The 15,459-nt window shown below is 36.2% G+C and overlaps 1 protein-coding gene across 2 annotated transcripts; it reads left to right on the plus strand.

Annotated features, from left to right (window-relative positions):
* Positions 1-284: 284 nt before the first annotated feature.
* LOC104115205 (receptor-like serine/threonine-protein kinase SD1-7) lies at positions 285-13,647 on the plus strand. Of its 2 annotated transcripts, XM_070195639.1 has the most exons (10): positions 285-3,073; positions 6,711-6,807; positions 9,271-9,551; positions 9,642-10,436; positions 11,367-11,510; positions 11,860-12,014; positions 12,108-12,324; positions 12,446-12,680; positions 12,771-12,921; positions 13,033-13,647. In XM_070195639.1, coding segments are annotated over exons 2-10 (2,277 nt in total). In that variant the 5' UTR covers positions 285-3,073; positions 6,711-6,805; the 3' UTR covers positions 13,330-13,647. The 2 variants fall into 2 exon arrangements, with proteins under 2 accessions (XP_070051740.1, XP_033516915.2); XM_033661024.2 differs by lacking the exons at positions 285-3,073; positions 6,711-6,807 and having other exon boundaries at positions 6,823-9,551.
* Positions 13,648-15,459: the final 1,812 nt, after the last annotated feature.

The following is a 15,459-nucleotide window of genomic DNA, read 5'->3' on the forward strand; positions in this document are numbered from 1 at the left end:
ACACTGTCAGAAAATGAACTCACTTGCTTAAGTGTGTTGGACAATGATCCCCTCCTTTGGCACAAGAGACTTGGACATGCAAGTCTGAGTCAACTCAACAAATTAGTCTCCAAGGACTTGGTGATAGGACTGCCTAACATCAAGTTCAAGGAAGACAAAGTCTATGAGGCTTGTGCAAGGGGGAAGCAGGTAAGATCCTCTTTTAAATGCAAGAAAGTGGTAAGTACCACTAGAACGATGGAACTGGTCCATATGGATCTCTGTGGTCCAATGAGAACATTAAGCAGAGGTGGTAAAAGATATGTGATGGTGCTTGTTGATGATTACTCTAGGTTTACCTGGACATTGTTCTTAACATCTAAAGATGAAGCATTTGACATGTTCACTTCTTTTGTTAGAAAAACTCAGAAACAACTAGGTAATCAAACTCGCATCAATTAGGTCTGATCATGGCACTGAATTTGAAAATGCTAAATTTGCTGAATTTTGTGATGAGCATGGCATAGATCATAATTTTTCTGCTCCTAGGACTCCACAACAAAATGGAGTAGTTGAAAGAAAGAATAAGACACTTGAAGATATGGCTAGGACTATGCTTCTTTCTAGTAAACTGCCCCATAGCTTCTGGGCAGAAGCTGTAAATACTGCATGCTACATCATAAATAGGTGCATGACTAGACCTCTTGTAGAGAAGACTCCCTATGAGTTACTTAAAGGGATAAAACCAAATATATCCCATCTTAGGGTATTTGGATGCAAGTGCTTTGTGCACAACAATGGTAAAGACTCCATAGGCAAGTTCACCCAGAAGTGATGAGGGAGTATTCTTGGGATATTCTTCACATAGCAAAGCCTATAAAGTCAATAACAAAAGAACTATGTGTGTTGAAGAAAGTGTTCATATGGTTTTTGATGAAACTAACATTCTTTCTGAGAGACAAGAACATGATGATGAAGCAATTGGACTGGTAAGAAACTTAAATGAAACCACAGCCCAGACTAAAGCTGCACTGGAAGAAGGAACAAGTGATGGAACAGGTCCTTCTACCCAGGGCAACCTGACAAGGGGAACAGAACTAAGAGGAAATGATCCCCAAACCTCAACGGAACCTGTCCGTGAACTTGTTCCGCAGCAGCAAAACAATGAAGGAACATCAAGGGGAAATCAGTTGGTTGTGAAACCTTACAAGTATCAAAGTTCTCATCCCATTGAGAACATAATTACTGATCCAACCTCTGGAATCAAAACCAGATCTTCATTAAAGAATCTTTGTGCTTTTGATGCTTTCTTATCTCTTATTGAACCTAAAAATGTTGTTGAAGCTTTGCAAGATGCAGACTGAGTAAATGCAATGCATGATGAACTCAACCAATTTGAAAGGAGTCAAGTTTGGCATCCGGTACCAAGACCCTTAGACAGATCAGTAATTGGCACAAAATGGGTCTTCAGAAACAAACTTGATGAAGATGGAACTGTTACAAGGAACAAGGCAGGATTGGTGGTTCAAGGATATAGCCAGGAGGAAGGCATAGACTATGATGAAACCTTTGCTCCAGTTGCAAAGTTGGAAGCAATAAGACTCCTTATAGTCTTTGCTGCTTACATGGAATTCACTCTCCACCAGATGGATGTCAAGAGTGCCTTCCTCAATGGCTATCTAAAGGAAGAAGTGTTTGTCAAGCAACCTCCGGGGTTTTAAAGCAAGGAGAGTCCTGATCATGTGTACAAACTTGACAAAGCACTTTATGGGCTCAAGCAGGCGCCAAGAGCATGGTATGAAAGATTATCAAAATTTTTGCTTGAGCATGACTACAAGAGAGGTAAAATTGACAATACTTTATTTTTGAAAGAAAAAAGTAAAGATCTCTTGGTAGTGCAGATATATGTTGATGATATAATCTTTGGAGCAACTACTGATAAGTTAAGTAAAGAATTTGCTAAACTAATGAGGAGTGAATTTGAAATGAGCATGATGGGTGAGCTTAATTTCTTTTTAGGCTTACAAATTAAATAAAATCCAAATGGAACTATGATCCATCAACAGAAGTATGTAAAAGAGTTGCTAAAAAGGTTTAAAATGGAAGATTCCAAAGAAATTGACACTCCTATTGCAACAGCTACAATGTTGGATATAGATGAACCTGGTTTATCTGTCGATCAGAAGTTGTATAGGGGAATGATTGACTCATTGTTGTATCTCACTGCAAGTAGACCTGACATTGTCTTCAGTGTAGGCCTTTGTGCAAGATTTCGGGCAAATCCAAAGGAGTCTCACTTGACTGTTGTCAAGAGAATTTTGAGATATCTAAAAGGCACCACTAATCTTTGTCTTTGGTATCCAAAAGGTAATAATTTCAATCTTGTGGGATATGTTGATGCTGATTATGCAGGTTTTCTTGTGGATAGAAAGAGCACCTCAGGTATGACACACTTTCTTAGCTCATGTCTTGTGTCTTGGGCTACCAAAAAGCAAAATTCAGTGGCTTTATCTACTGCTAGAGCTGAGTGTGTTGTTGCTGCTTTATGTTGTGCTCAATTGTTGTGGATCAAACAATAATTAATGGACTTTGGAATTGATGTTGGTTGTATCCCTATTTTTTGTGATAACACTAGTACAATTAATATGACCAAGAACCCGGTTCATCACAAGAGAACTAAGCACATAGATGTTAGGCATCACTTTTTGAGGGATAACTATAAAAAATGGTTGATCACTGTGGAATTTTGTGCTACTGACAAGCAAATAGCCGACATCTTCACAAAATCCCTAAGTAGAGATCACTTTGAAAGGAACTGGTTAGAATTAGGGATGATTAAGATCACCTAAAAAGATCAGTTCAGAATTCACAACAAAAAAAATTGAAAAAAAAATTTGTTGGTTTTGGTTAGAAAATCTGAAAATGTGTACATAATTAGATTAATTTTTGCTCATACTCATACTTTCAATAGTATACTCTTGTGCCATGTGTTAAAATGGCTCATTAATCTCTAATGATGTTTTCTCTATTTTGGCAAATTTAGACTTACACAAGAGAATTATCAGTGAAGAACCTGGTTCATCAAGATAACACGGTATGTTTTCTACACTCTGCATAATTTGAAATAATAATATTTGGATCATGAGCAGAGTCCTACTTAATTCCAAACTTCTTTTGGACTTATCCGTTATAAGTGAACCAGTTCTGTTCAAAAGAGTCCCAACCGAATTGAAGTACCTAGATTCTAGGGATACACTCCAAAGTCTTTTCAAAACTGAAATTCAGTTTGATTAGACTTCCATACCCACTATTATCCCTTCCACCACCCCAACCTCTAAGAAAAGAGTAAAGATGCGCAAGACTATAGCAGGGAGCACATTATCAAAGAAATTAGATAACAATTGAAGGATAGCCAGGTCCAGGAACCTCAGAAATCTGAAGACTCATTTAAATCTGCTACTGAGGGGGAAGAAACGATTTCTTCTGAAACCGAACATGTATCTTCTGGTCCTAAAGTTACTCCTGAGACAATTTCTGAAGTTGATACAAATTTGGAGATTAGGTTTGTGCTGGTAGGGTCTATAGCAGATGTTGAAACTACAGAGTCTGGAGGAATTGGTGGTAAAAATGAAAAAAAGAAAAAGAGAGCAAGGGTGTTCGAAGTGCTGTGAGGGGAAATGGTAAAAGAGTGGTTGATTCTTCACCCACTCCTGTGAGTTTAACCAAAGACATAGGTGCAATGGTTGTTTGGGGAGAAAAATCAGCTGGAGTAGAGGAGAGTGTAAAGAAAACAGGGGGAAGTGGGTCTGGCGAAGCCGCTGAAGGGCTGGTTCAACTCGGAAAAAATATAGATGAACCCGTTTCATCTGAACAGGAAACCCTCGCAGACCTACTGGAGAGAGTGACTGAAAGTTGTAATCCAAAGAAGAAAGGGAGGTTGGTACAAGCAAAGATCATTTTGGGGTAAATACGCTGCCTGCTTGTGATGAAGTCCATGTCATTCTTAAAGAACCTGGTTCATCTAAGAAGGTACCAGTGAATAGCAAGGTACGAGCCTTGGTGCAAGAAAGTAGGGCTAAAAATGCTGAGATTGAGAGGCTGAAGAAAAGGTTGGCTGAGGTAAAGTCTGAGAGAGATGCTCTTAGAACTGAACTAGCAAGGGAAAAGGAGAAGAATGATAGAATTCTTCAAGACATGCTGAAACTTCTCCAAGCCAAAAAAAAAATCAAGCCCCCAGTTCTTCCAAGCCTTAAACTTCTAGCCTAGTGTAGACCTTTCATTGATCCAGTTTGGAATTTTTTTTGTTTTCTCATGTTTTCAGTATTTTTATTTTTTTTATGCTTTGTGGAAGAATCGTAACAATCATCAATGAAATTCACTGTTTTTGCTTTAACTGTTTGTTTATATTTCTTTGATGATTAAAATTCTTAGCTTGATCTATGATGATTAATCCATGATTGCATTTGAAGTAGCCCCAGTGGCCATGAGTAAGATTTAAAATCTAGTTATCTCACATTTTTTATGCAACTTTTCGATGATGCCAAAAGGGGGAATAAGGTTGTGCTTTACATTTTGAACAGTGATGTTTATAACCTAATGAACCTGGTCCTTGATGATAAGTGAAAATTATTCTAACATTGTGTTGATGTTGGGATAAGTTGAAATAGGCCCTAAGCTTATGGAAGCACAGAGTTTGTCATCAACAAAAAGGGAGAATTTGTTGGCCCAAATAAAGGATAGTTTTGAAGATTGACAAAGAAACTCAGGGATGAACCAGGTCCATTACTGGTAGGCATAGACACGGACAGATTCAAAGCACGTGAGATGCACATGCAGGAGATAAACGAAATCTGGCATAATAATAGATATCTCCTGATCGAAAAGATTGCATAATTGATAAGGAGAAGGACTCCTTACTCAACGAGAACATTATCCAAGATAAGGAAAGAGTTAGGAGTTGAGATTAACTAGAACTCTTCCACCAAGGAAGAGTAGCATTAGAACTCTAGTTGTTTTCTACTCTACTAACTCTATAAATCGCAGGATGTTCTCATTCTACATGTGACGCACAAAAGCAGAAGTTAAGCGTGAATTGAGAGCAAAATAGCAAGGCATTTTGCAAGCAGTTCGTGTGTGATTCAAGTGTGCGAACCTGAAGCTACATGAACCAGATAGAAGAACTAGCTCCAAGTGTCCGTCTTTTATTCTAGTTCAATTGTAGTAGGTGTTTTCATATTGTACCTTTCAGCTTTATCTAGAGGCAATTGTAATAAGTACTCAGAGTATTCAAATTAGAGTTAACTCGAAGTTGTTGCAGCAGTTAGAGGCTGGTTGCCACAACGGGATTAGAGTTAATCCTAGGCTTACAAAAGTATTTTGTAAATACAGTTTTTGGCTCACTGATTTAGTGGGGAGTTGGAAAAATCCTACTGGGAAGTAGGTCGTGGTTTTTTCACCTTTTGAGCCAGGTGTTTTCCACGTAAAATACTTGTGTTCTTTAAATTCTGCATTTATTATTCCGCAATAGTAGTATAAGGAACACATAGAAGAACCAGGTCGTTCTATAATCTGTGCAAGCGAAACACCACACAAACTCCCCCTCCCCCTCCCCCGCGTGTGATATTGAAGTTAAAACATCATTAAGGTCCTGGGAATGATGGTAACAGAAGTTGTAGTAAATTCAGTACTAAAATTGGAGTACAGAGTGGACCATAATGGTAAAGCTCAAAAGATTATTGTAATCTAATATGGTATGTAGTGGACCTCATTGAAATTGTTATTCTGAAATTCCAGATTTTCACCCCAATCTCCACACACATGACTCATGACTGGCTATTGATCGATTTGTCAGGAGGTTTAATGAGGAGATATCACTGTATTGTTGTGATAGAGATGGCCTTTTGAAGCTTACTGGGCTGAAGTTACTAGATGATGTAGTATTTTGGATTGTAAATCAGCATGTTTGAGAAAATGAGCCTCTTTGGATTATGGAATATGCTATAATCAATCCTCATGGTAATGGCAGCCACCAGTCAGTATGTAGTGTGCCTTGGAAAATTGTTTTATCGTATGAATCACTTGAGGAATAACATACATGTCCTATTGACTGATGGAGTTGGACTATTTATGTAATTCAACCACTATTTCTGTCTTCTGATCTCTTTACTTGGGCTAGTCATGAAATGTAATTTCCTTGCATGTAATGAATACCATATTAATAACTGTGAAAGTTTAAACTTAAGAACAAAAATATTCAACTTTCGATTTTTTTGCTTGAGATCTCATTTCTATATTTGCTTGGCCTATTGGAAAAGCTAGATTCAAGTGTAAAGGCCAGAGGGAGAAGCTTAGTATCCTTTGCTCACCATTGGCATGTCTGTACTGTTTTTCATGGTTCTCTTTACTGGATTAGACGTTTCTGAATCGTTCTGGGAATTGCATGAGGGTTTCTTAACTTCACCAACACTCGAGGTTGAAAATTATCCCGAGGATTTTAAGACTAGCAAATATTGTACTAAATAGTGAAGCGAAACCCAAAATTTAAGACTTTGACATATCTAGAATTTTTGGGAACAAACAGAAAGAGCTTCCGACAATGAGAGTCATTGTGATATAGTTACTCTTTTTAACTTCTTCTGCTTTCTCATTTCAATATCAATACATGATCATGTTTTGTTAAAATGCAGTGGTTATATGTCCCCTTGAAATTTCAAATGTGATCAATTTTTCAGTGTGGGTTTAGCTTCGGTGTCCTAGCATTGGAGGTAATAGCTGGGCAGATGAATGCGAGTTTTCATCAACTAAGCATTCTACAACCTTATAGGACATGTAAGTAGACAATATGGTGCAGTTAACTTCCTTTCTGATTTTACTTATTTTATCTAAATTGCATTTCTTATTTGCTTTGCAGTTAACTTCTGTTCTGATTTTACTTATTTTATCTAAATTGCATTTCTTTCAAGCAAAATAAGCTTGAGGATGAGAATACTCTTGAATTCCTAAATAATTCTTTGCATGAGTCTTTCCTAGTGAGTGAAGTTATAATATGTATATAAGTAGAGGATAGACAAGCAATAAGTTCTGCAGTTTCAATGATAAATAATGAAAATGCACAGCTGCCACAACCTAAAGATGTGTTTTCTGCTGAGGCTTCAACCGTGAAGATATATTCAGCATCCACTGATACAACCATATATGGAGGCTAAGATGTCTAGATCTTAGTATAGTTTGCAGTAAACATGAATTGAACAGATTTCCTAAACAGACTAGCTCAGTAAGGAAAGATTTCATTTTAGGTAAAAGGTTACCCTTCCTCTGGATCCTATATTATGCTAAGGAACAATTATTACCATTCTCTGATTGCATGCTTAGGTAGTCTAATCTTGTTCACGATTCAAAGTTGAGCAAATATGATTACCCAATACTTTCAAAACATCGACTAACGAAAGTACTTCCCTTGATGAAGAAGTGCTGTCCATTATAAGGGAGTTGTACTATGTAACAGGAAGGACGTTATGACATGCAATAATCCATGCCTCAAGTTTAAATTAGTTGTGGATTAGATTGATTTGTACAACACTTAGTTATAACATTGAAGAGGATGGAGGAATAAATAAAGAAGGAAATGAGCTGCCTCATCTTCGTTAAAACTTAGAAATTCGTCAAGTTGAAATAACAAACATGATTGAGAACTGGTTCAGTCGCAATTATTGCGACTTATCTCCTAAATTTCTTTACCTTTTTGGAGTTGTTTCAAGGTTATGCATGGTCTTCCTAAACAGATACGTAATAGACTATGTTCTTTTGCAAGGCAAACACTCATAATTTACATAGGTCAAAACCAGTAGTGTCAGTTACGTTTCTTATGTGACTTATAGTTAACTTTTCCTAAAGGGGCAGGAAATATCTTTGGACTCTGAAGTATGCATTAATGACAGGATTATCTCTCAAAACAAATCTTCAAACCAGATTTCACTAAAGAGTTAAAGAGCCTTGGATGTAACTATGTTTTCTCAAAAGAGGTTCCATTTGCAGATGTGTCTGGAGAAAACTCAACCAGATGAAAATGAACTCTTTTCATTTAGTGGAAAATTTTATTTATGTTAGAGCTAACAAAAGTTTGAACCATGACGGATATTCCGGTGTTCTCTAACCAAGACTTTAGGAGGATATTCCGTGAAAATATAGTCAAGTAATAGACAGTCGTCTAAATGTTTTATTTAAGATGGAGAGTGGATTTCCACAAATTAACTAGGAAGTTTTAACTTTTCCTATAGGGGAAGGCTATGACTTTGGCCTCTGAAATATGCATTAATGACAAAGTTATCTCTCAAATAAATCATCTAGCCAAGGTTTTAATGAAGAGTTCAGGAGCCTTGGATGAAACTGTGTTTTCTCAAAAACTGAACCAGATGATATTAAACTCATTTTTTTTAGTGGAAAATTTTATTTATGTTAGCTAACAATAGTTTAAACCATGAATTATATTCCGGTGTTCTCTAAACAAGACTGCAGAAGCATATTCCGTGAAAATATAACCAAGTAATACATAGTCGTCTAAATGTTATATTTGAGATAAAAGAGTAGATTTGCATAAATTAAATTGTGACTGATCTTTCAGTTAATGCTGACACAAATCCTAGTCTTCTTTTTTTGTCCTTCCTCTTAAGTAAAAAGATTGAGAAAACAACAAGGCTCATATGCATTTCAACTTGCCCTCAAGAACTAACCTTTTAACTTTTGCTCTAGCTCTTTGTTATATCTTCATTTTAATTAGCAACACAGCTTTTTATCTAACATCAGCTGATCATTTACCTTAACGCCAATTTGTGCTCTTGAAGATTTCAGGATACATGTTGATTCTCTTCCTTGAATAAAAGAAAAGAACACCATGAGCCATTCTGATATATCTGCTTATGTAGTCCCTTTTAAATTTTTCCTATTTCTAGGCTAAGGTCTAAATTTTCTACCACTGTCTCCTAAATGCTTTTATTCTACACCTGGCTATCACAAAAATGAATCACATGCCACATAGCTAAAAACGTAAATCACTTTCTCTTGTAGAAGCCTATTTAACATTGAACTCTCAGTACTTTTCCATGTAAAAGCTAACCTAAAAGCTTAACTTGAATAAAAACCTTTGATTTCCTGAGCTCTCTCCTGTCTGGGCAAGAAAGCAATGGCTTCCATACTTTCTTGGCTATTCACTATCTGTCTACTGCATATCTCCATAACCTCATATGCATGTTGTGTTGCTGCAAGTGATACTTTGTTCCTATATCAAATCCTCAGGGATGGCAAGACATTAGTTTCGTCCAACCAAAGATTTGAAATGGGATTTTTTGGTTCTACTACACCATCTCGACACACAAGGTACCTGGGATTGTGGTACAAGAGTATAGAGTCTGGTATAATATGGGTTGGCAATAGATTGAATCCACTTGGACATGGTGCAAGGCTTGTATTCAATGCACAAGGATTCATTTTTCTCCAAGATGATACAGGAAAGAAGGTACGGATTTATACGCCAAAACAGATTGTTCTCTGGCCAGTTTTGCAGCTCCTAGATTCAGGTAATCTTGTGTTTCGAGATTCTATCAATCTTTCAGCAGGAGAGTACCTGTGGCAAAGCTTTGATTATCCTGTCGATACATTGTTACCAGGAATGAAGCTTGGTTGGGACCCGAAAACTGGTCTTAACCGAGCCATGAATTCCTGGAGGACAAGTGATGATCCAGCTCCTGGTGAGTATTTCTTCAGGTTAGAGTCAGGTGAGTCAGGTCAGTCACTCCAACTAGTTCTTGAGAAAAAACAGCAAAGAGCTTCAAGGTGGGGTCCTTGGGATGGACAAATATTCAGTGGCGGTGATGCCCTCATGGACGACCTGGTACTCAGACCAGTATTTAACTCCAAAACTGGTGCATTTTATGTTACATTTGAAGCCAAGAACGACAGCAGATTGAAACTGTCACTGAATCCAGAGGGCAAGATACAGTTCCTGAAATGGACAAATGCCACTGGCTGGATTCAAGTGAAGGTCCTGAATAAGGACATATGTGACAATTATAGGACTTGTGGGCCTTATGGAGTTTGTTTCGTTGAGAATCCATCCTGCCGGTGTCCTGATGGTTTCACGGCTACGTCACCAGATGGCTGGGACAAGATGGATTATACCAACGGATGTAGGAGAATGACTCCTCTTAATTATACTGACAAAGATGTGTTTGTGAAGAATACTGGACTGAAGTTGCCTGATAATGCAACTTACTGGGGAATGTTGTCCCCCGAGGAGTGTGGAGAGAAATGCTTGAATGAAAGATTGTGCATGGCTTATACTAAAATCAATATCAACAGAAATGGCAGCAAATGTTTCGTTTGGTTGGGAGATTTACTTGATATGAGACGTTCGGAAAAAGCTGGGAATGACATCTATATACGGATGACACACGGAAGACTAGGTAAAAATTATTGACAAGTTCTATGATTACCTACTTATGATACCATACTGTGTCAATGCATTAATTATTATTATAGCTTGTTTGGCCAAGTTGTTTTTGGCCAAAAGTGCTTTTTTAAAACAGAGGTGTTTGGCCAAGTTTTTAGAAGGAGGAGATGCAGAAGCAGATTTTGAGAAGCAGAAAAATGTAGCTTCTCTCCAAAAAAGTACTTTTTTGAGAAGCACTTTTGAGAAAAAATACACTTAGAAGCAATTTTCAAAAGTTTGGCCAAACACTAATTACTGCTCAAAAGTGCTTTTCAAATTAATTAGCCAAACACAAATCGATTCTCACCAAACGTACTTTTTTGAAAAGCACTCTCAAAATAAGCAGATTTTAGAAGCTTGGCCAAACATGCTATTAGTATGGTGCAAAATTACGCGTGCATAAATGACATTTGAAGGGTGAAATAGTTAATTGTTGTGTAAGTTAGTTATTGGCGCACACACATTCATTAATAGAATTCCTCATATTAACAAGTACTAGATTAACTGGTCATGCAGATTAGTTATTACTGTATTTGTTTTATTTTTTGTCCGTAACTTGCTTTTCAAATGAATCACTCATCCCTTATCTCAGAAGGAAATGTTATATTTTAGCTATTTTCAATCTAAGTTTTGAAGATGGATATGCATCTCCATGTTATCTTGAAACAGTAGGTATGTTTGAAGCATTTTACTGAATGTTGTCGACTTAACTGCTACACAATCTAGCAAAAGATGAAACCAACCTGAATACAGCTGGTCTTTCTCATTACAAAATCTTTTAACTTCGTACTCACAGAATAAACAAATACCTGAAGAAATCCCTTCAAGTTTGCTGCTTAAATTGCTAATGCTGAAGTCTGATTTCATGAAAAAGAAACAATTAACACTTCTTTCGTATGAACAGAAGCAGCTGTTGCCCATGGGAAAAGGAAAAGGAAAATGAAAACGAAATGGATAATATGTGTTTCTTTAACCTCAATGCTGGCACTTCTTATCTTGTCTCTACATAATCAGGTCCGGCGTCATGCAACAAAGACAGATGTGCTAGGTAAGAAGACTCACCTTTTGCCGCTTTTATATTATTTTCATAGTTCTTCATTACAGCCCAAGCTTAGTTTCACTCAAACACTATTCTTGAAGAAAAATTCCTTTAACTCTTGATGTTTAATTCTTGACATGGGAAAGAATGAACACAGACATTAGCAATGAAAAGAAGTTCCTTGTACCCCCCCAAGGCCGCTAACTAGAGTAGGTTTTTTTTTTTTTTTTTTTTTTTTTGCATTAGCAAACACATGACCCTGTAAGCTAGCTATTGTGCAACCTCTAGTAAGGTATGATTCACTTCCATAATTGTCTAATTAATTTATTTTCTCAAAAGAATATCTTTTTCTGAACAGATGAACCACAAATTAATCAGCCTGGAAACTCTGTAGAAGCTTTGCTGCAGGGCGCAGATGTCATTGCATATGATTACAGTGCTCTATCTGCAGCCACTAACAGTTTCTCGCTGTCTAATAAGATAGGGAATGGTGGATTTGGCAATGTTTATAAGGTTATTATTTCTTTTCAACAAGCACGGACATGCATATTTACAGTAACTAAGACAAATCATGGCAGAAATTTAATACACATACTTAATCTGTAGGGTGTATTAGATACTGGAGAAGAAATAGCAGTGAAGAAGCAGGAAGTGACTTCACGTCAAGAACGAGGAGATAAGGAGTTTGAGAATGAAGTCAAATTAATAGCAAAGCTTCAGCATCGTAACCTAACCAAGTTATTGGGATACTGCATTCATGGAAACGAAAAGTTCCTGGTCTATGAGTTCATGGCCAATAATAGCCTCGACAAGGTCATATTTGGTATGACAGCTTAAATAACAGTTCTGTTGCACATTTTTTCTTTATTATTTTGAATTGTAAAAAACATAAAGGACAGAAATTTGTGACAGTCCGAGTAACTGTTTGCTTGTATCATGTCCAGATTCTGCAAGAAGGGGTACAGTAACATGGCCAATGCGCTTTAACATTATTAAAGGAATTGCAAAAGGATTAGTTTACTTGCATCATGATTCGAGGTTGACAATAATCCACCGAGACTTAAAAGCTAGCAATGTCTTGCTAGACAGAGAGATGACACCCAAAATATCTGACTTTGGGTTGTCAAGGGCTTTTGAAGATGATGTTGAAGAAAAGACTCAGTATGTAGTTGGAACACGGTAAGTAGATATCACTCATTATTATTAAGAGTACACGTTTATGTACATTTTAGAATTTTTTTTCCTGATGTTTTTTTGTTGTGGCTGCAGTGGTTATATGCCACCTGAATACTTAGAAGATGGACATTATTCAACAAAATCAGATGTGTTTAGCTTTGGAATTTTGGCATTGGAGATTGTCAGTGGCCAAAAGAATTGGGGTTATCACCACCCAGGCTATGATATTGGTCTAGTAGGCTATGTAAGTATATTATCCCCTGGTTATGGTTACTATTTCACTTTCTTAAATTGGTTACACAAAAGTTGCACCTTGTGCTAAAACATTGTACATGTATGATCTTTCGATGATCAGGCTTGGAAAATTTGGAATGAAGGGAAGGCCATAGAACTATTGGATCCAATGATAGAACAATCAGGCAATAGGAATGAAGTTTTACAATGCATCCTTGTTGGGCTCTTGTGTTGTCAACGACGTGTCCAAGACAGACCTTCAATGGTTCAGGTGTTTTCCATACTAGAACAGAATGAAACTTCAAGGTTAAATTGTGTGCCAGTGGAACCTTACATCCCTAGAGAGTGGAGTAACAGTTTCAGGAGTCGCGACAGTGTGAATGGGGTAACTATTACTGAACTCACTGGAAGATCATGATGACCTAATTTCAAGAAACAAATGCACAGAGAACAAACTCAGTTAATGTAAGTAGGTCTCAAGTCTTTTTTCTTATTCCGCTTACTAGTATAACTTGAAACTATGAAAATGGCATTCCTGCTGGCAAACAACCCAAGAAGCTTAATTTTTGGAGCTTGCAAGTGGGAATTCTAGGGAAATTACTGTTGCTAAGAAAAGGATCATTTATCACCCTTTATATGACCTTTTCTAACTTAGAATTTATGTATCTTGTTGAGTTTTGAGTGACTTCATGCAATGCAAGACATTATAGTTATTCTATATATTTCGTCTTTTCAAGAGGCACCAAATTTGCTTAATGAATTACAAGCACCCTATCAAACAGGATCTTGATTATTTGGTTATTAATGCGGTTGCTATTAACATAATCTATAACATCATTGAATTTGATATTTATGGTACCTGGAGATATTGGATTCAAATGGTGTATAATTTTCTATTTACGTATTTAGAAACTACACAAATTATATAAATAACAATGCTTTGTAGTTAGCTATATTTAAGCAAACGTTGAAAAAAAAATCTTTTTATGGGATGGCCCCGGAGGGACAACGTCTGAACAAATAATGGTAAAATAAATAATCGACTTCTTTTATACTATCTATAGACTCCTATTGCGTCTACTACTTTAGTATTCTCTTCTTATTTGGTCCGTTTTGGCTCTGGCCAGGGTATTGTTGAGGTTGATTGTTGGGTAGTGATAACCCAAATGCTACACCTAACTAAGCAACCTGGATTTTACTGGAAAAGATAATTTTTGGATTTCAAGCTTCCTCAACTTAAAAACCATCTCTTAATTTCACTAAAACGTAATAATGACGTAATAACAAGGTAGATATATATTTGTCTCCTTTTCTAGTGAGGTTTTTTGTTACAGATTCGTATTTAAACTACGTGGCCTAATTGCGCGGTGCTGAGTGAAGAACTGAATTATCACACATTATTAAATGGAAGAAAACAAAAGTTGTTGATATAAAGACAAATATAAAATTTAAAGTCAATAGATTTCAAGTAAATGCATTATCTTTTTTAATTTTTCTTAGTTATAAATATAGTTAAACTGAGGATTGTGATTGCAACAGTAATAAAGACTTTTAGTAATTTAGATCCATCAATGATCCGACACTTGCATAATATGTCGTACGTGTCCAAATTATAACATTAACATATAAGGTTTGAATTGGTCAAAAATATATGAACTTTCAACTTTACATGCATCAAAACACATAACCACTGATTCAATTCATGTCTTTCTCCAATATATCAAAGTTTTGTGAGGTTCAGAGAAAGAGTGCCTGTAGAAATGAAAACCACATAAATATATTGGTATGATCAGTAAACATCATATGGTTATCATTTTCTATATTTTCATATGAGAAGGAAGAAATATGCCAAATATATATTGTGCTTTTACAAAAGGTGTGGATTAAAGCAAAGAATACAATTTGATGCATTCTACAGACTCTATATGTCTAGTATATGGCATTATTGCTGTTTGGAGTGTCAAATTACACTTTCGTTAGCTACAACTTTCTGAATCAATTTTAAAATATTTTTTATTTTATAAAGTAGCGGTTGATATTTCTTTCAATAAATTCAAACTAAAATATATTCTCCCAATAAAGTTAGGTATCCTTATAATATTACAAGAATTTTCTGAAATATATGGAAGGAAGAAAATACTGAAGTTGATCAGAACAAAAATAAGCATCACTTTCTAGCAAAAAAGATGGTGCTAATTAATAAGTAGTACATCATACATCTATCTAGAGGTTGACATATGACATATCATCTTCTAGTCCTTCTCAATGATATCAATTTTTATACAGTATAGAATTAAATGTATATAAAGTAGTAATATTAAATTAATCTTACTATTCAATGTACAATAACAAATTATGTTCGATTTTCAAATATATATCTTTAGTAATATATGTTGCTCTAGTGGTGAGCACCCTCCACTTCCAATCAAGATGATGTAAGTTCGAGTCATCCTAAGAGCAAGGTGGTGAGTCTTTGGAGGGAAGGAGCCGAGGGTCTATCGGAAACAAATCTCTTTTCTTTACGTGAACTTTTTCTGATGTAAACCGG

This window comes from Nicotiana tomentosiformis, chromosome 2 (assembly GCF_000390325.3).
Source record: "Nicotiana tomentosiformis chromosome 2, ASM39032v3, whole genome shotgun sequence".
Lineage (NCBI taxonomy): Eukaryota > Viridiplantae > Streptophyta > Magnoliopsida > Solanales > Solanaceae > Nicotiana > Nicotiana tomentosiformis.